At 33.9% G+C, this 20,334-nt stretch overlaps 1 protein-coding gene across 2 annotated transcripts in view; it reads left to right on the top strand.

Annotated features, from left to right (window-relative positions):
• Positions 1-187: 187 nt before the first annotated feature.
• Rbcn-3A (rabconnectin-3 alpha) overlaps positions 188-20,334 on the top strand; it is a 153,068-nt gene continuing 132,921 nt past the window's right edge. For both annotated transcript variants that reach the window (XM_089250267.1, XM_089250266.1), the window contains exons 1-7: positions 188-389; positions 3,803-3,920; positions 5,413-5,538; positions 10,219-10,290; positions 12,594-12,672; positions 14,108-14,279; positions 14,398-14,504. In XM_089250267.1, the coding sequence (XP_089106393.1) occupies positions 3,834-3,920; positions 5,413-5,538; positions 10,219-10,290; positions 12,594-12,672; positions 14,108-14,279; positions 14,398-14,504 (643 nt within the window). In that variant the 5' untranslated portion in view covers positions 188-389; positions 3,803-3,833. The remainder of the gene's footprint in view (positions 390-3,802; positions 3,921-5,412; positions 5,539-10,218; positions 10,291-12,593; positions 12,673-14,107; positions 14,280-14,397; positions 14,505-20,334) is intronic.

Genomic DNA, 20,334 nt, shown 5'->3' with positions numbered 1-20,334 from the left:
TCAACGAGTTGATAATATTTTACTTAATATAATAACTAAATTTGACTTACTGCAAGTTTACTATACCATAAAAACTGATCATAGATTGTAAATTTGTATTTTATTTGATTTCGAAATTCGTATAATAATTTTTAACTGACCGGAAACCTTTGCCCTTTATTTTGATGCGAAAGTTTCGAAAGAAACGATATAGTGAGTGGCAACAGTACCTAGTGGGTTTATCCGCCTTGTCAATGTTGTTTTTGTAATTAGAGTTTATGATGAACAGGCTTTTATTTATGTACATATGATTGTGATAGTATAAAAATTTCGAATTATATTTTCCCACATGAAACTGTCAACATTGGTCCACCGCAAACGCAGCTCTAATGCTGAATTAATATCGATGGGCAAGTATAAATACCGGGCTCGAATACTCTTTCCCTCCCCCCCGACATCCAATTTAAATGCCTCCTTTGATTGCAATATATTCACTATATCCCAATTTTTCTGTGCTTAAAATAATTCCCGTAACTATAAATCTATAAATCCAAACAAGAGAGGGCGTGGGGTGAATTCTCCTATGTGTTTATTTATCCTATGTAGTCAGTGAGAAATATTGGAAATTTACGGGAGAGTAGGGGCTTTAGATTTTCAATTCATTATCTATGTGTGTCAAGAAGCTTCCCCTGTATATCAAAATAGATGAAATAATTTATAAATAGTTATTTACCATTTAGTACTTTCGTTTTGTTGTGACAGTTTTTATTGAGATGAGAGATTTTTTTTTAAATAGTTCATACATTTTTACGAAATGTATTGCAAAATTTTTTTCCATGTTTGTTTTTTTCCTCGAAATCCTGTGATTTCTCGTATTTCTTCACCTTTACTTACAATTTATTTTTGGGATATATTTCAGTATATCGCCTATTTAGTGAAATCCTGTGGTATGACCTTTACCGGACAAAGGTCAAGTTTTCTATGTTTCTGCAATCTTTATGAGAAACAACCAATGTATATCCATAACTCCTTCATGGATTAAGGCAGGGGTTCTTAACCTGTGCTCCACTTTACACATCCCAAGGGTTCTGATGCCTCTCCAGGACAATGAGCTGAATAAGCAAATTTGATAAATAAAAAAGAGGACTAAGGGGCTCTTAACACACAAAAATAATGTGTTAAAATTTGCTCTGAGTCAAAAAAATGTTTAGAACCCCTGGATTGAGGGATTTATTGCCATTTCTACTTGTTATTAACCCATTCCCAAGTGGTGCGGTGGTAAAATGCTCGTCCATCACCATGAAGGCTGCCGTCATGTCCCAGGTTCGATCCAGGGTGAGAATATAGATATCAAAGTATTTTTTCTAAAAAGCTTGAGGTGACCGAGAGATGATGTCTTTATTTCCAGCTTGACTCGCTAATCGCAGTAAATTGCAGTATAGTTATATGGTCAGAGTTGGTGTATGGTGAACTAGTCATTAGCCCCGTTAACTTGGGAAATAAAAAAAAAATATTTTACTGGCAACAGGAAAAAAATTGTTAAAACTCAGGAGACATTAAAATGTGAAATGTTTTTGTATATTCACCCTGCACATGGTTAAGGAAAAGAAGGTACAAATCCCCATATGTCCACTGAAAAAAAAAAAATTACCAGTATAATTTTTTTGTGAGGGAAATAACGGCAATCTTGTGCTTGCGTAGAAAGGATTCCAAAGATTTGGGTCTGAGAGTTGTGGCACTCCATTTACAAAGAATTCACGGTTCAACTGGCGATGAATTCGTGACAAACCATTATTTGCAGTTTTGATTAGATAATGGACAATGATTTTCATGCACATGTATTTGTTCATTTAGAAAACATGATTTTATTTTGAAAAATAAATTTCCTATGTATTTTTCTGTGCAGTTTTTTTTTTTAATTTTTAAACAAAGTTCATTGATATTTATTTCAGTCATGAATAGGTCTATATCGTACCCACTTCTAAAGTAACATAACTCCAAACACTTTTTTTTAACATGTGATTTTTTCTGTTATCATATAAAAAGTGTCACCAGCTGTAATTACAATTGTTGGGTTGACATGTGCGAAAGCATGTAAGTCACAAAAATCAAATTTCACAGGACAAGCCGAAGTCTGTGCCAAAGCCATAAATACTCATTGCTGACACCACACATATTTGGGGTGCTGTAGAAACTAGACTATTTCTTCTAACAACTTTCTTGCATTACCATGGGTTCTTACTATCTTATCCATGAAAAAAATAATTTTTGATTCCATTGTGACTTACCTACATGCTTTTCCATGTCAGTGTGTTAATTTATAATATATACAAGGGGCGGAGGGGAATATATGGCTTTGCTTTCTGCAGGCTATTCAATTGTAATTTCCTTTCTTCTATTGTAATTTCCTTTCTTCTATTCTAATTTCATATTCTTGTCCACCAATTACTAAAAGTTGCTGCCCCTCCGAATTTGCCACTCTAGCAGTGGCAGCTCGTGGTCAGATATTTTGGGGGGAACGTAGATTTTCAAAAATATATGGTCATCTATTGGTGAAGATATGTAATCGAGTACATGTACTATTTACAATCACGAAAATATTGCACTGCATTGATAACTTTTATTTTTGTTTATTAAATTATATTTGACATCTGTAGGCCTATATCCAAGAAGTACAAAAATAATGTAAAATCAACGTAACATTTATGTAAATAGTTTGCACAGTAAGCTTAATCAATACCTTAACAACATTGGAAAATCATTTAAGTTTAGCAGTTGCCATCGGCAATGGTTTTTGCAACTTGTTAAAATTCATACTCTTCCAATATCAACGTTTGTCTGCCCAGCCAAAATTTGGGTCCCATTTTGCAGACCCTGCACAAAATTGATCTAAAAAATCAACCTGTTTCAAAATTCTGCATCTGAAAAATGGACCCTTTACAGAATAAAAATTAATGAAACCATAAATTTGGAATCATTTTTTTTTTGTGATAGATTAACTAGATTACTTTGCTTCCTGCAAAATTACTTATTTTTCACAAAAAGTGGACCTTACAGAAAAGGTCTGAACAGGCCTTGAATATTATATTCTAATTTAAAAGGTGTATAAAATTCTATGGTAAAGTTATAGAAAAAATATATTTTTTATTCAAATATATTCTAATTTAAAAGATAGAAATTTGATAGGAGCATCAGTATACGTGGTGCGTTTTCAGCGCTGTCAAAACGGGTATAATAACTTCTACTAACTGGCGGCTCTCATTTTCTCATATTTCTACTACTAAAGGATATTTCATATGGCACACGATGGAAAGCACCCAAAGAGGAAAGAAGAATGAACTCTCTCAATGGGAAACGCTGCTGAACCTTGACCATATGACTCATATTTTATGTGTGTCTTTTGTGAATCAATGCTTCTGAAAATATTTCTTTTTCTAATTTATCAAATTCATTTTTAAAAAAGAAGGAAAAGAAAGAAACTCAATGGTATTATATAAGTTGGTATCAAATCCATTTGAAGAATTAAATGAATAACTTGTAATTTTCACTGGTGCGTGCCTACTCGCCTCCTTCACGAGCCGCCCTTGCACTCTAGGCTATGGATATACGAGATATAGATATCCCCACTTCCTAAATGCACTCCTGACCAGGGGTTTCCAAATATTGGCTGGCAGTTTTGTGAAGTGTCAATTCATGTGAGATCACCCAAAAAAAAAAAAAAAAATGTGAATAACCTTTTTTTATGTCAAAGACGTTGTATGTGTTACTTTAGGAATGAATAGTAGTTATTTGTTTTGATCATGTGTTTTTTTTTCTCTTTTAGGTACCTTAGTATAATTTTACTCTTTTGAAGGATGAATCAGCATCAGGTACTAACTGGAGCCGCCAACTCTGGTGATCATTGCTATTCAGTAGGAAGTGTGGAAGGAGTGCCTTTTACGGTGAGTTTTGTTTTTGGCTGATATTTAAAAATGTATATGACCACTGGGGGACTGTAAAAGAAAAAACTTTTTAATTTGCCCTGTGTGCCCCGAAGTTCCTGCTAATCTATCGATTTTGAGCAAGAGAAAAAAAACAGCAAGTGTTCTTTCAATTCATAAGATGCACTCAATTGTGACTGCTGTTGATCAATCAAGTACTATTGATGCACAAATTTTGTTGCAACTCTTTTCTTTTTCTGTCTTTGGTGAATTTCCACTTCAGTCATCACAAAAATTGCTGAATAAAAAAGGGGTGGTGAGGTTTTTTTTTTCTCAGCCCAATGTATGGCAATACACATTGGGTGGGAAAAAAACTAATCTTAGTCTTACTAAAAAAAGTGCTGCCATCTGGGGTCCATTTGCTGAAGTTAAGGAGCTACTATGCCTCTACTTCAGCATGTCACAGCACACAGTGTAAATAAGGAAAGAATGGTCATATCTCCAGTAGTGTATATGAATTTTACATTTGCCCACATCGCCAGAGGACTGGGTTTGATTCCTGGACTTTTCTTTCTGAGCAGGCCCGTCATTTGGGGGGAGTAGAGGGGCTTTTGAAAATACACTAAAAATGGTATATATACACGAATATATATATATATATGCGTACATTGAGTACAGGCTCTTTGCCCTCCTCTGGAAAAAGTTGAAATGATAGCCCTGTTTCTGAGTTCACCTCGGCATGATATCCAGAAAAGTAAGAATGTGTGGCATCCCTGTAAAATGTTAGTCAACAAGCTGACTCCTCATGAATGTGAGCTGATCCCTTTAAAAGTCTTGCCACAGAAATCAACAGGACCAGAATGGTAAAATTATTCAATTATTGCACTTCACCCATAGTTACAAACGTGATGAAAGATGGCAGCACTGCACATAACAAGCATTTCACCGTAACAAACTCAACACGTACACGCACATTCCAACATGTACCATTTCGTTGGAAATTCCGCAGAGGAATGTGGACGAAATTAGAGTATGGTTTATACAATACAAATATGCAAATACAAATACAACGCCACAACAGGAAAAATGCCCAACGAGGTGGCTGAGAAAAAGATGCCCATAAAAATATGGATGTCATATATTTCAAAAATATAGCAACCCAATTAAAAATGATAGTAATAGTAGACTGATCCAGAATGTTTTCCCATCTCGATGGTAGATGCTACTAAGTATGTACTAAAACCTGCCCATCCGAGAGCGATTATGGGGGTTTTCTTTGGGTAACCCCCTTCCCCCTAAACAATATGTACTAAATCAACTGAACAGATTATTTGTTCTCTCTTCGGATAACAAAAATATGTTATATCAGCTTCATCTTTATATATATGTGTGTGGCCTTCCTAAATGTTGGCTTTATATGACTTTTATTTTTTTAAAAATTGTATTAAATGTTATGCAGAACATTATTCTCACTTTTGTGTATGTTTATTTTTTTTTCTCTCTCTCTCTCTAGGCATATGCATCAGGGTGCAATATTGTTATTCTCGCAAGTAACTTTGAGAGAGTGCAAATTATTCCTGGCATTTCTCATGGCAATGTACAGGTTGGATGCCTGGACTGCTCGACCGATGTCGGAAAAGTGTGTACTCCTGTAGTTTCATTTTTCATAAATCCCTCTGAAACAAATCAGTAGATGTTTCTTAAGAATCAATATGGTTTAGTACAATGTTTTCCAAACTTTGTGTCACAGTGCCCTGTGGCGTAAATTATATATCTGTTATACAGTAGAACCTCTCAGACACGAATCCAGACTTTTCTCAGATTCTAAATATAATTAGTTTGTTCTCTCTGGAATATTCTTGATAATGCTGGTTTCTCCTTCCTCAAACTTGGAACTAACTATCTAATTGTCAAATCCCACCTACCATTTATAATATTAAATCTGAAGTATCAAGATGTTCAGCACATTTTATCTCCAATTACTAATTCAGTTCGTTTTTCTCTCTATAAAAATCTAAAAACAAATATAACTTTAGAGGAGTACTTAAATTCTAACCTTGATCTACGTACAAAAAGAATCCTTATTCAGTTGAGATTCCAGAGTGATGTGCTTATTTTAGAGGGAGTGAGACAACAGATTTCACTCGAGAGAACTTGCATACATTGCACTTCTGGAGAGTATGAATTCCGAAGACTGCTATGCAAAGTACTGTCTTTGGTGATTTTACTCCTCACAAGCTCGAAAATATCTTACATTTCAATAACTATACTACATGCTTTAGTACATATAAATTTATTGTATCTGCAATGCAATTAAGAACTCTGTGAATTACTCCTAACTAATCTATTTCTCATGTTTTGTTTATATTTTTTTTGTCCTATTTCATGTTCATGTTGTTTTTGTTTTTTTCCCCCCTTAGTTATTTCACTTTGTGTTTCATATATAATTTCATATTATGTAATATTTTTTTGCCATCAATTATTAAAGGCCATTGGCCAAAACAATGAACTTGATTAATTGAGATCCAGACTCTTCAGGACCTAGGATTCTGGATTATAGATCCAGTTTTGTTTATTTCCTGAGTTTTTTATTTTAAGTAATAATGTGCTTCTTTGAGCATTTTTATTAATATTTTCTTTAGAAAAAAATTAATAAAGCTGTATCTTTTTACCATAATTATTGGTTTTTTATTGCTCTTATTGGGTTTCTGTATTTTTGATATAGATTAGATATGCATTTAACATCTATATTTTTATGGGCATCTTTTTTTAGCCACCTCGTTGGGCATTTTGTCTGTTGCAACCGTCGTATTTCTATATATATATATATATATATATATATATTATAGAAATACAATATTATAATTGCATATAATAATAGATAATTTAATTTTTTAAACCATAATTTCAAAATTACATAATGTTACTAGTTAAAAGATAGTTTTATTTATTATCTGAACATATTTTGTTGACTTGGATTGATTATCATCGACTTGGATTTATGTTCAATGATCGTTGATTTTGTGATTCCATATTCTTCACACAACATTTGTACTGTTTTTCAGCATTCTAGCTTTTTCATAAGCTCAACTTTCTTTTATATACTTAAAGCGGTATATTGCCATTAGGAGTTTATACCTGCCCTTCACTTTACGTTTTAAGCATGTTTAAGAAATTCACTTATATAATCATAGAAAATAATAGAGCATTGGACAAGTTCTAAAACACCAAAGTGTTTACTGTACAGCGAGGAGAAATGAACTGAAGAAAGAAAAATTCTTTTGAACAGAGCTGAAATTTCTGCCTTATCACATTCATTAAGATATGCAGTTGTCATTGTTGTTTCTACTTCCACAGAAGCCTGAAAACCATACCAATGATACATCAGGAAAATGTGGCTTTTAAAGACAGAAAATGGTCTATGTAATGTAAAAAGTGAAAACGGAATTTGGGTGAAAAACAAATAAATAAAAAAATTCTTGGCAGAAAGTGTCTAGATTAGGGAGGTTCTACTGTACATAAATTGTATTGTTTGTGAATTTGAATTATTGGATTTTGTTTCACAAATCTAACTGCATTATATAGTGGTACTATCACGAGAAGCAATTTCTGAACTCCCCTCTTTGGAGAGGGTCCATTTCGATGCGGAGGGGGGGGGGAAAGAAAGATTTTTCCTGAGTTGCTAATACGCTATCGTGTTGCAAATCGGTTTTCGTCACCAAGTTGTTTCTATTGTTTTGGCATTAGCATACATGTGCTTTGAACCTCAAGTTCATTTCACAGAAAAATATTTGATTATTATATAAATTATTATTTAAAAAATTTCGAAAATTTATTTATAAATTCGTGTACTTCATGAATGACTTTTTTTTAATAATTTAAAAAACTTTTTCCCGCTCAATCAAATATTACGATTCACTTGAAAACTATTAATATACATTAGCCACTAATTACATATTTTGCCTACATAAAACATTTGGAAATTACCGCAAATATATTCAAAATTAAGACACAAAAAACAGACTTGAAGATGGGTACTACCTCTGTCTTAGATATCACCAGTATATTCAATTATTTTATTTTGGTCCTCTGTTAAACCCATGGAGAGAACTAAATTTATCAATAAAAGTAAAAAAAAAAAAATTTGCTTAAATGCTATGAGGCTTCAAGAATTGAAACTTCAAATTAACTCAAAGTTTGTGCAACAAAATGTAATGTAACAATTTCTAAACAAATTGAGTTTGTGTAACAAATTGAATTTCATGCGGAAAGACTTATATTCAGCCCAGAGACCCTGCAGGATTATGGTATTATATTTGCCTGCTAATGCCATCGAAAATGTTTTATACATGTAGGTTTTTTGCTGTATCTTGACGCATGAAAAATTCTAATTTTTTGAATAAATGCTGGAGTGTTCAATCCCTTCCGCAGAATGTTATAGGTGCTAAAGCACTCAATGTTTAGTCATGGCTTCTATATCCTGCTGCAGAGGCTTTTCCACCTTTGGGGACCCATGCCATATTTTTTATTTACCTCATGGGCTGCTATTTAGTGAATTTATAGTTGGGAAAAAAAATGGGAATTTTCTCAGGCTGGAGCCGTGGTGCCCCCACCTTGGTCGGGACCATAGTTTATGTAACAGAAACTCTGGGATGAGAGAGATGGTGCCATTGAGTGTGCCATGATGGCAGGAGGCCTAAATGGCTCTAAAGATGGCAAACGAGAAAGCACAGTTGGTAATGCACTATTCTTGATGCACAGTCACTTTACCTAAAAGAAAATAATGGATTCGTGGCATAGGCAATCTGTAACTGTTAGGTATGCCTCATGCTCTGATTTGGGTTTTGTGAGAAAAGTGTTTGGTACATAAAAGGGTGCATAAAATATTTGGAAATCATTGGTTTAGCTAGTACAATATATAGCTTCAAGTAATCAAAAGGAATAAGTGCAAAGTCGTCTCGGATATCAAGAACAATATAACAACAATATACAACATCATCTCATTTAATAGAGATTATTGTTCATTGGCCACATGAAAACTGTATCATCAGATGTAGTTAGGTAGATTGTTTTTTTTTTCTTCTCAGATAAATGTTTCCTTGGTTTGGTGAAGAAGATTGGTAAAGGAACATTGAGCTAATTTGAACTGCCTTTTTTAAATTTTGTCCTTTTTTTGTGACATGAAGTCTCCTCAAAAATGCTGAAATTTGTCTATGGTAATATGAGCACAGGTAATATGAAATTACACAACTTTGGTGTGTTTGGAAGCTCCAGGCTTCAAATTTTCTGAGGAGAAAACAGCTGAAATTTGCATTTTTCTCCTTCTCCAACTCAGCGTTTCTTCAGCCCAAAACCGTAACTCTGGTCGACCTTTATCTGTCCAAAGGTCTTAGCTCAGGGGTTCTGAAACTTTTTAAACCTGTGCATCCCTTAGCCTAATTAACACTTATCTGTGGTTCCCCAGAGCAGTTTAACAAAGGATCTATTTGAAAAACCTTTGTCAGTCCACCGCTCCACAGCGCCTCTGACAGAGGTTCAAAGGTTGTTGGTATACAGTGGAGGCCACCACTGCATGTATTCCAACCTTCTCACAAGTATTGTTGAACCTGATGTACTGTAGTTTGCCATTAGCAAAATATCTTGCTCCCTTAAAATACCCTTATTTTAATAATTATAAGCCCAAATACTTCATAAAGATTTCTCGAAGAAACATTATTTGCTATCTTCCCCTATCTTGACCTGCTGAAAATTGAAACCCTACTCTATCAAAAAATTATGATTTTTAAAGAGGGTTTAGGTGATTTCTCCATTCTGGCAATTACGCAAAGCTACTAAGAGAATTGTTATGACAAAAGGGTCAACTGAGGAGAGCAGTTATTTGTGAACTAGGATGAAAAATCTGAAATCAGAATTTTTTTATAAAAGTAAATATAAAATATTATTAAAATTCAAACCAGCCAACTATAGATATACTTGCCAGATATAGCCAATTCACATTATTTTTTTTCTAAATATTGTCAATTTACATCTACCAGTATGAGTATTTTCTACTTTAATACAAGTATTGCTACTTACTGATGAAGGAACTCAAAGTTCTGAAACGTACATAACTTTTATAACTCTTAGTTATTATTGTTATTGTTTTTTAAAATCTAGATGATATTAATTTAAATCCATTTGCTATATTTATATTCATTTCATTTGTAAAAAAAAGAAAAAAATATTTTGACAAATAAAATGTTTCAATTTTTGAATTAGTAAAATGTTTTCTTATTTACATTCCTTAGAAAAGTTAATTGATAAATTGTTTACCATATAGATTGCTGCTGCCTATGGGAAAAATGTCTGTATATTCGAGCCAACACCTTTGCTTGATCAAGTTTCTAGTCATGTGAGTATTTTTCTCAATTTCATGCATTTTATTGAATTTTTAGAATGTTTCAGTTCATTTTTTCCAGATAAATTTTGAAAATAAAACTTAGTTTCTAAATGTCAGAAATGTCTGCATTTGAACACTGAAAACACTAGAAGTCACAATAGCTAATCATTTTGTTGATCAACTACAGTCACATTCTTATTCTAAAAATTGCGTATGTATGCTTTCCGAGCTCAAAAATGTTTTTTGTAGAAGTGTATGGTTTGTCTTTCAAGAAGAGCACAGGACAGTTTTTAATTAACAGTTTTTTGCATATTACTAAATTTCTTGCCACCCAAAAAATTCCAATATGGCAAGTCCGAAAAATTTACCATTTTTACCCTTTTAGTTTTTATAATGGGTGATATATGTGATCTGTTGTGGTAGAAAATAGTATTTTGAATGACCAAAATCAGACTTTTTCTTTAAACTTTGTCTTTGAGTGTGACAAGTTGTTTGCAGTATTTCTTCACCATTATTGTTTCATCAGACAGCAATAGCTGTTTGAAAAGAAAATTATTTCAATCATACAGAAAACCACTATATTAAATGCAGTTCCACTTTTCCCACTGGTTCTTTGGTGCATGCAGTGTCATCATTGGTATTGGATAGCAGTTCAGACTGAGGTGCATATGCAGGTTAAAATAGACTCGCTTATAAAAAATATGTATATTACAAATTTTCATATGAAAATTTTTCCTTGTGCCATGAATTTTTTATTGCTTGTCTACGCATTTTGATTATGCATGATGAACACAGATTTTGGCAAAGTACCCCTATAACAAATATTCAATCGGTTTTAAAATGCAAATTTCTTTGTACTCTTATCTAAACCTTCTTATTGGTGAACTTACTTTTCTAAAATGTGTAGATGCAACTGATAATAACCCTTTTTTTTTTCCTTACAAGACATTTTGTTAGGGCATTTTTGAGTACTGTAAAATCCTCTTTGCTTCACTTTTTTTTGTATTAAATCTCTCTGTTTAACCCTATTCTACTTGCAGACAACCTTATCAGAAACAAAAGGCTGAGGTTATTTATCCCAGAGAATCTAATCTCCAAAACACCCTCAATGCACATTTGTCACTCTTTAACTCAAATTTGGGTGTTGGTTGCGGTGGTAATATTCTGTGTGAATTATAATGTTGAGAATATCCAAATGCAATCCCCACTGCTTTAAAAACTGAAGATATACAGTTTATTGAGAGGAAAAAATGAGGTATCAAAGAAAGTATTAATTTTTTTTTTCTCAAAGTTTTCTATCCTTCATTTTGAAGAACAAATAAGAAATGAAGATAGGAGGAAGATTTTAGATGGCAGACAAAAAAATCTGCAAGGACAGAATAAGAGGAGCTGCTGATACTGATGTGGGAGCAGATCAGTTAAAATAGTTCAAGAAAAAGGGACAAAAACATAGTGACCTGGCTCTTGCTAAAAGAAGATATTACATTTAACATCTTATTAAGTAAAAATGATTTTAATGCAAAATGTTTATTGTCCCCAATGATATCAAGGAAAAAGATGATTGACAAATATTTTTGTTGATGTAACATAAGATAATATAACATAAGATTATAAGTAACATAAGATAATATAACATAAGATTATAAGTAACATAAGATAATATAACATAAGATTATAAGTAACATAAGATTTTTAATAAATTTTTTACTTTTTTTAAAAAATATATCAGTTCAATCTATTTATTTTGAGAATGCTTAGATTATTTAAAAATATGTATCATGCATTTAAATTATGTTTCATTTTGTTTAAATGCATCATTTTTTTTTAAGTTAGTTCAGATGTAACAAAATTTGCTTACAGTGAATGAATTAGTTTTTTTTCCAACTCCATTTTGAAGTCTGCCAAACCACTTCCAAATGATTTGAATCACAGCAGCACACAATCCAAGTAAACTTTTTAACTCAGTTATGTTTTAATTCCTGATTCTCACTGTGTGAAACTGGTATGATATTCCAAAAAAAAGATACATTTTGTTTGCCATTTTGAAAAAAAAAATTCAAATCAAAATTGCTGCCATTCAATGGTGTCTAGTGCTTGACTGAACAAAACCATTGGCTTTATTTTCTTTTGGTATAAAACTTTTCGATCAATTAAACATGTGTCACAGTGTAAGTAAGCACTGTTCCTATACCATTGAAAATCTGGCATAAACTTTTGCAATAATCTAGTAGTAATTTGTGTGTAATGTACACAAGTATATACATGTATTTTAGTTATATTTTTATTTATTTTCAATCTCTTGGTTTTATTTTCAGAGATTGGATTATCAGTGGGTGCAAACTGCTTCCATAGCTACAGAATACCATGTACAAGTTTTATCTTGGAACCTTTCAGGTCAGTAAATTCATAAAATTACATGAATATGCAATTGAAATGCTAATCTCAAATCATGGCTCAAATATATATATATATACTACTTTTCAACATTTTCTTTCATGCTTCTATTGCTACATATGATAAGTGTAGGGTGACATGTAGATGACAGTCAAGGCTCAATTTCGAAACAATGATGAGATTTAATTGCTCAAAACACACAACAATTCAAACATATTTCATAAGAAAACAGAAATGCATGCACAAGACAACAACGCAGTCTCATTCAGCCTTCAACTCTTATTCCCTCTGACTCCTGGGCTTTACTATCTTCTAATGCTTATAAAAAATTATTCCAGAGACAAGGACAGGTTCACAAGGATGGCTTCACTGATAATGGTTGAAAGGACACTGTGACGATCTTTGAGAATAATGCTTGAGACTATGCGACATGAACAAAGCAAAAAAAATTTTCCCTTTCATCTGGCCAATCACTGGCATGCATTCAAGATATTTTTTCTCTTTCTGGTGGTGACTCTCTTTCTTTTCTCATTGTGCTCCATACTATAATCCAAATCTCAGTTAGTGGTTTAACCCCCACTTCTTGTCTTTTTCCGTTTACACAGAGTGAAAGCGTTTCCTTGTTTACACAGCTGGTACCAAAATTTCCGTTTTCTTCATGTACAATGTGGATAAGGAGCATTTCTTTTATTGTCCTTTATAAGCATTAAAAGATGGTTGACCTCTAGATTCTATTATGAGACATCTCGCTCGATCCTGTTGTGCACTCTTAGCAAAAACGTTACACAAGTATGAATTTATAACTTGCCTAGTTTTGATAACGATTTCATAAATTTTGCTAACACATTGACCACCACGAGGGTTGGATAACATAAAACTTTAATTTCATTGTGATTCAAGCGCTGTAAAAATGAAATACAATTGAGTTTTCGCTGATTCATGTTGTTACAAAACTACAGTTGAATGCTGAAAGAATTTCCAAGCAAATGAGTAAGGTGTCTTCTCTACATGTTTTTGTCCCTTTTTCCTGTGAGTTGGCAAAAAGTTATGTGCTCTCTCTCTCTCTAGACCAGGATAAAATACGAAGGGATGTCTAATATAAATTAAGGATGTAATCTTAGGGCATTGTGAAGAAACCATTGAAATATAAATCCAAACTTTCTTAAAATTGTTGACTATCCCAGAACAATGCAATTAAAATCTAAACCTTTCATTAATTGGAATTTTCAAATTAGGTGAATTATACCATTCAGAAATTATTTCCATGTTTAACTGAGAAGTAAAGTGGCAGTAGTTTAAATTTTAATGCTGATGTATTGAAATTTTAACTACTGCCACTTTTTCATATTTTTTTAGTTTTATCTGAAGGGGTGCATGGTTACCTTTTTTATGCTTTTAATTGTATGGAATAAAATATCTCCACCCACCTCTGTAGGTTCAAGACTTCTGACTGGTGGAGCATGTATTCAACTTTGGCAGTTGTGTTTACCTCTTGCACAAGAAGATATAATTGAAGAGGAACCCACAACAATTCAGATCACTTTGGAAGATGGTACACTCATTGATCAACAAGAGCAATATAAGTGGGACTGCATCTGGAAATGCAAGTAAGTTCACTAATAATGGAAGGTATGTATGTATGTTGATAGTGAGATTTGTTTTTCATCAGATTTGTGTCAATAATTTAACAAAAAAGTAATTCATTGGCATATTTTTTTTTTGTAGGACAGCCCAATCAGTAACGTTTTTGAAGTTTTCACCTGATGGGACATTGTTTGCATCTGCGGGAAAATCAGATAGACTTGTCAAGATTTGGTATAGTAATAAAATTGGTGAGTTGACACCTTTCTTGTCATTAACTCCCAATACAGATGTCTCTTGCTTTATGGGATTAATTGGTTCCGCAAAATCATCACCTAAAACAAAATAACATAAAGTGAATATAATTTGGCATAGGTGAGAGGGAGTTTTATTCATAAGGATTTTAAAAAATGAAACTTTTTCTGGCGAGGATATTTTCTCTTCAGAAAAGCCTTGTATGACAGGTTGATAACTTATTTAATGAAGGGGTTGAGATTTAGCTGACAAGTAGCATTCTCTGCGTCTTTATAAAAACTTTGCAAATGTAGCCAGAGAATTCCAACTATTCCTCACAAACAGTGAAAATGCTATCAGAATTTCAATAGAAGAAAATTGTGGTAATGAGTATTGCCCTGTGTTACCAAAAGATGTTTATTACTGATCACTGGTGAGTTGAATTTAAGCATTTCATCCACATTTATTTCATTTTAAATCCTCAAATTCAACCAATTTTGTCTTTTTAACGATTTCATAACTTTGATTTTAATCCTAAAACTGAGCTTGCAAATTAAATTCTCTGTGAATTTCGTGTTACGAAGTGAATGTAACTTATTTAAAGCAGAATGTCAAGAGATTGAAATATTTATTCCATTTTAGGCAGTTTTCTGTTTCATAAAAGTGCACGTGAAACCAACAATAATCAATGAGACTGTCTTTTGATTTTGTTCAAGACAGGTTTCCTATCTCATATTGTGTTCGTCTTAGACAGTTTTCACTGTACTAACTTTTCAAAATCGTGTTATGGTGAAATCATGTAAAGCTAGGGAAATCTGTAATGTTTTTAATAATTTGAGTTGTTAATAATAAAATACGATAAACATGTTGGGGTAAATCGAGAAGCTATCCATTCTTAGAATAAGACAACCATAAGTATTCTTTATGGGCATTGTATAATATTTTATCATGTGTATATATTGTTTGTAATTTGTGTTAATTGCATTTTTAATTGGGTTGCTGTATTTTTGAAACATATGACAACCATATTTTTATGGGCATCTTTTTATCAGCCGCCTCGTTGGGCATTTTGCCTGTTGTGGCGTTGTATTTGTATTTGTATTTGTATTTGTAATTGTCAAAGAAATGCCTTGCATATGAGGTTTTAGGAAAGCGAAGTTCTTGTTGAAATAGAATATATAGTTCACTGTGTAGCTGTTTTCTCAAGTTCTCAAGTCACAGAACTTTTCAAGTGACTTATGCATCACTACAATGGAACTGTGATAACTCGACAATGTCTGTTATTCACATGGTTGATAAGGTTATTTTATAGTTACGTGCTATTCCTGCTATATGTGGGTTACGAAAGCCATAAATAAATGTAAATAATTTCTGAAATTTTTGAGTGAGGTGGTTGAGAAAGCTGGATTGAAACTCTCGATTGGGAAGAGGAAAAAGTTCTAATTTTGGGCAGCTACACTACTTTACCGCACACCGACTTTATTCATATATCACCATACTGCAATTTCCAACCAGTGGAGTTGAGTGGGAAATGAAGGTGCCATCTATTGGTTGTCGCCCCTGGCACGGTAGGTAAAGAACATGTTTCTGATGTTCGTGCCCGGAATTCGAACCCGTGGACCTTGACGGTAACCTTCATAGTGGAAGACGAGCATCATACCATTGTGCCACTTGAGCACTGGACAATTACACTGTAAGACTAGTCGTGATCCAGGCTCTGTCCCAAGAGGGATATAAACCTTTTAACAACTGCACTGGTCTTTCACAAGTAATAGATCTTTAGGCAAGGGGCCATTCAAGTTTTACATCAGGAAATTTTTAGCCATTTTTGGCCGCCCCAAGACCAAAGATTATTCTTTCACATGATTATATAGACTGAACACACTATATTTTTAGCTTGTGTTTTAGGTTTAATTAATATTGGTTTAAGCATTACTTAAACATGATTCGTACGGTCCTTGAAAACCTTGAAAAATCCTTGAAAAAAAAAATCATTTTCAAGGCCTTGAAAGTCCTTGAAAATCTCATAAGAGTCCTTGAAAAAGAAATTTTTTTAAGAATTCTGTGAGAGTCTTTGAAAAATTTGTGTTTTCCGAAATAGTTTTTGCCACTTTTTTTTTAATCCGTAAGTGAAGTCCTTAAAAAAGTGCAATGAAACCCTGGATAATTGGATTTAAAGCACGTTTTTTCCCATTATTCTTAAGCCAAGTTTTCGTAGGAACAGGTTTTCTGTGCTTCATGCAAAGTGAATCGCCCAGCGTGACACGCCGTCCACTCACCAATAATAAGAAAACAAGTTTGACTGTTTTCCTAGAGAACGCAACAAGCCTTACGGCACGGCAATGTTTTACGTCGGGCGTGATTGGCCAACTGCTTTTGGAGGAGTGAAATGCGTTGTGCGCCACTCGTTTTACCGATCTTCTCTTCATTTTTGTTTTCTTTCACTTCCCTTCATCAAGCTCGATGCTTCCCTTCAAACCGGAGCATGCAGATGACAGAGTAGCTGATGCCAGGGTCGTGAGCTGATGCACCATGGTAGGAAAACACAAACGCATAGTGTGATTACGTAACACGTTTCTGTCGATGCGAAATGATCCAGTTCAGTTTATGCGGTGCCAAAAACCTATATTGGAATATTTTTTCCCTTTTTATTCTTGGTGCATGTGGAACCGCTCGGCCCGACGCAATATGTAAATCGCCAGCGGCATGCTCTCACCCTCACGGGAGCTCGGATTTATACTGCAGGCTGGTTTTTTTCCTCGTGTGTATGTCGGATTGTTTTTTTTTTCTTGAGATTGCCAGTTGTTATTTGTCGGCCGTTTTATTTATTTTTTTTATGATCATAAATTATCTTGTTTCTTTTCCTTGCTACTTTTATGGAATAAAAGCTGGAGTTCAAAATGAACTTCCGATCGTCGCATTTTTCTTCAGCTCAGTCGGCACGCTCTGGCCCCCAACAACCAGTACCTCCTCCTAGAGTAGAAGTCCTTCTCCTCTAGAAGGTATTGCAACAACCCACTTCTAGGAAAACCCGGCTTTATGGTAGCATGTATCCCGTGATCGTATGTAGATGTATTTGGAGTCGTTAGAAGTCATTAAACTTTTGTACTAGGTATTTTTTCTGGAGGACTTGAGAAATCAATATCTTAGAAAAAAAAGTTTCATAATTTTTGCAGAAATAATTTCAGTCTTTCGGTCCGTAAGTGAGCGAAGCTTCCTCTGATTACTGTCAAACATAGGCGGAGATAGACTTGGAAGTCTGCGGTTATTATTTCTGGGGGGCACGATGATGATGTCAATTTATATGTCAGTCAACTTCACCTTTCACGCTGGGCCCCCCCACCCCGTATCTCCGGCCATGCTGTCAACAAATTATTTATTTAGGAGTGATGTGAAGCGCTTGTAAAAGGTTCTTTAAAGAAAGAAAACAAAAAATGAGTAGCAAGTGTGTGTACCTTTAATTACTTGTGGCTGAAAAATCCCTTCTATCAAGATTGGTTGCTGAGTGTGCCAGACAAAAATGCCACCCAATGCAAGCTGTGCTTCAATGGGTGAATCGGCGTTGAAATCCATTGAGCTTATATTACTGGAGGGAGTATGACGCAGGACCATAACTAGGATTTTTGTATTGTCTTGCCGCCTTCACCAATTCGGAATTCGATAATTTTATAACGGTGTTCACCTAAAAATTGTCACCCGGGGCAGTTGCCCCCCCCCCCATTTCCCGTGCCCTGTAGTACCGCCGCTGCTATGACGTCAGTGGTCTACATCATTCCTTGGAAGATCACGTGATGCGTTGAATGTCGGCGCATCTCCGTTATTTTCTAATGGCATCCATAGTTGTTTAAAGGAATTGATATATCATATCGATATGATTCCAAAATTAATGAAAGATAGTTCCAGAATTATAATGAAAGAAAAAATTCCAGAATTAATGAAAGACAATTTCAGTATTGATAAAAGAGATAGCTCCAAAATTAATAAAAGCAATAATTTCAATGAGGAAATTGACAGGCACGACAAGAAACCAGAATTGATGAAAGCAATTATTCCAAAAGTAATGAAAGAAATAATTCCAGAATTGATAAAAAAAATTCCAGAATTAATGAAAGAAATTATTTTAATGAGGAAATTGACAGGCACGAACTGTGTTATTCAATGTGTCATATGTTTTGTATGATATATACTTTATGTGTATGTGGCCTTTATTCATTACAGATGATGTGAAATGAAGTAGGTAGAAATGTAATCTCTGAAAGTTTTAATCAAAATTAAATATGTGCCTATTCATGTGAAAAATATGCGTTTGTAAAAAAGTCCTTGAATTTTTAAGTTTTATCTTGTAAAGTGCTTGAATAGTCCTTGAATTTTTAAGTTTTATCTTGTAAAGTGCTTGAATAGTCCTTGAATTTTTAAGTTTTATCTTGTAAAGTGCTTGAATAGTCAGTTTTTTTCCGTTGGAAGAGTACAAACCATGTTAAAGGAGTGGTATAGATTACAGTTGCTAGTTGAGCCTTCGTCGTCTTCATCATGTTTTCTCTAAATTCTAGAGATGTTGATCAGCCAATGACAATATGGTCGCTAAAAAACAACCATTTAGTAGTAATTTGAATTAATTCCTTTCTGTTTAGCTATTAATACAATTAAGAGAATTATTGTGGATGTGTCTGGTCTAGACTGGCCAATTACCGATTACCAATTTTTTCAAAGTGCAAGATGAGCCCACACCATGTGTGATAAAGTATTTCAGGGGAATAATGAATAAATACACCAATCGTTTGATTCTTTTTTTAATGTGCCAAACCAATTGCGGTCACAGCTTTTCAATCATCAATAAAATGGTTTTCATGACTAGAACGGACAGTTCTTTTGCTTGTCCCATAAATCATCGCATCTTGTTTTCTCGTCCCCATCATATGGGAGTACAGACTGTACAGGAGGATGAAGGAGGAAACAAAGAATTATATCATTAGCATGGGCGGCAGGGCAAAAGTAGACGATTTCCTCCAATCACCATGCTCAGTTGCACACCCCTGAAAATCCACTCCCCCACCCATTCAAAGAGCATGTATCCGCTTTTGCACGGGAGTCTAACAAAACATTCAAGGACAACCCATGTGACACACTGAGGGGACACAAAACAGTTCATATTATAAGTGAGACAGGATGGGGGTGGTGGTCTATAGAGATCTGAGAGCTCTACAGGAGACAGGGGTCTATAGAGGACTTATCAATAGGGGAAGATGTTTGTTTAGGTGGCCGCAAACTAGGGAAAGGTTTTCTCATTTTTGGCATTCCCAGCGCAGATGTCATTAAGAATATTCCAATTCCATATCTTTATAAATGGTGGTTGATGACGTAAGCATCATTCAAACTCCCCCTTGTCGTCAAAAATCAGCAAATCTGGACCTTTTCCCCCCCCCCCCATCGATGCTGACGACATAATACTTGAATGGCAATACTTCAATACTTGAATCAAAGATCAATGAAGATATTCTTTTTTTATATAATTCTCAGTGTAATAATTCATAGAAAATTGTAGATTAAAACTTTGTAGATGATGGGAATATGGAATTGTTCAACTACAAGGTGCATTCCATAAGATCTTAGGAATAAAATGATAAAAAATGAAGTATAAGCACACCAAAAAATTATTTATTCTTTCTTATCTACAAAATAAATATTGTTGCGATATCTCTTGTTTTTCTTGGTGTTGCAATTTGGGTGGCCAGCAGTGTATATGGTACTGCCAAAGCCTGAAATCAGCCAGTTTGCCTGGCCAAAGTCAGAACTTCTGGCTTTCACTGGCTCCCATATATCTCTAAAATATCGGTATTCCAATTCATT

The sequence above is a fragment of the Pholcus phalangioides genome, unplaced genomic scaffold (assembly GCF_987345545.1).
Source record: "Pholcus phalangioides strain wild (caught in Gottingen) unplaced genomic scaffold, Ppha-v1.0 ptg000003l_1, whole genome shotgun sequence".
NCBI lineage: Eukaryota > Metazoa > Arthropoda > Arachnida > Araneae > Pholcidae > Pholcus > Pholcus phalangioides.
Note: the sequence above shows the minus strand (reverse complement) of the source record. Positions and strands in the feature narration are given on the sequence as shown.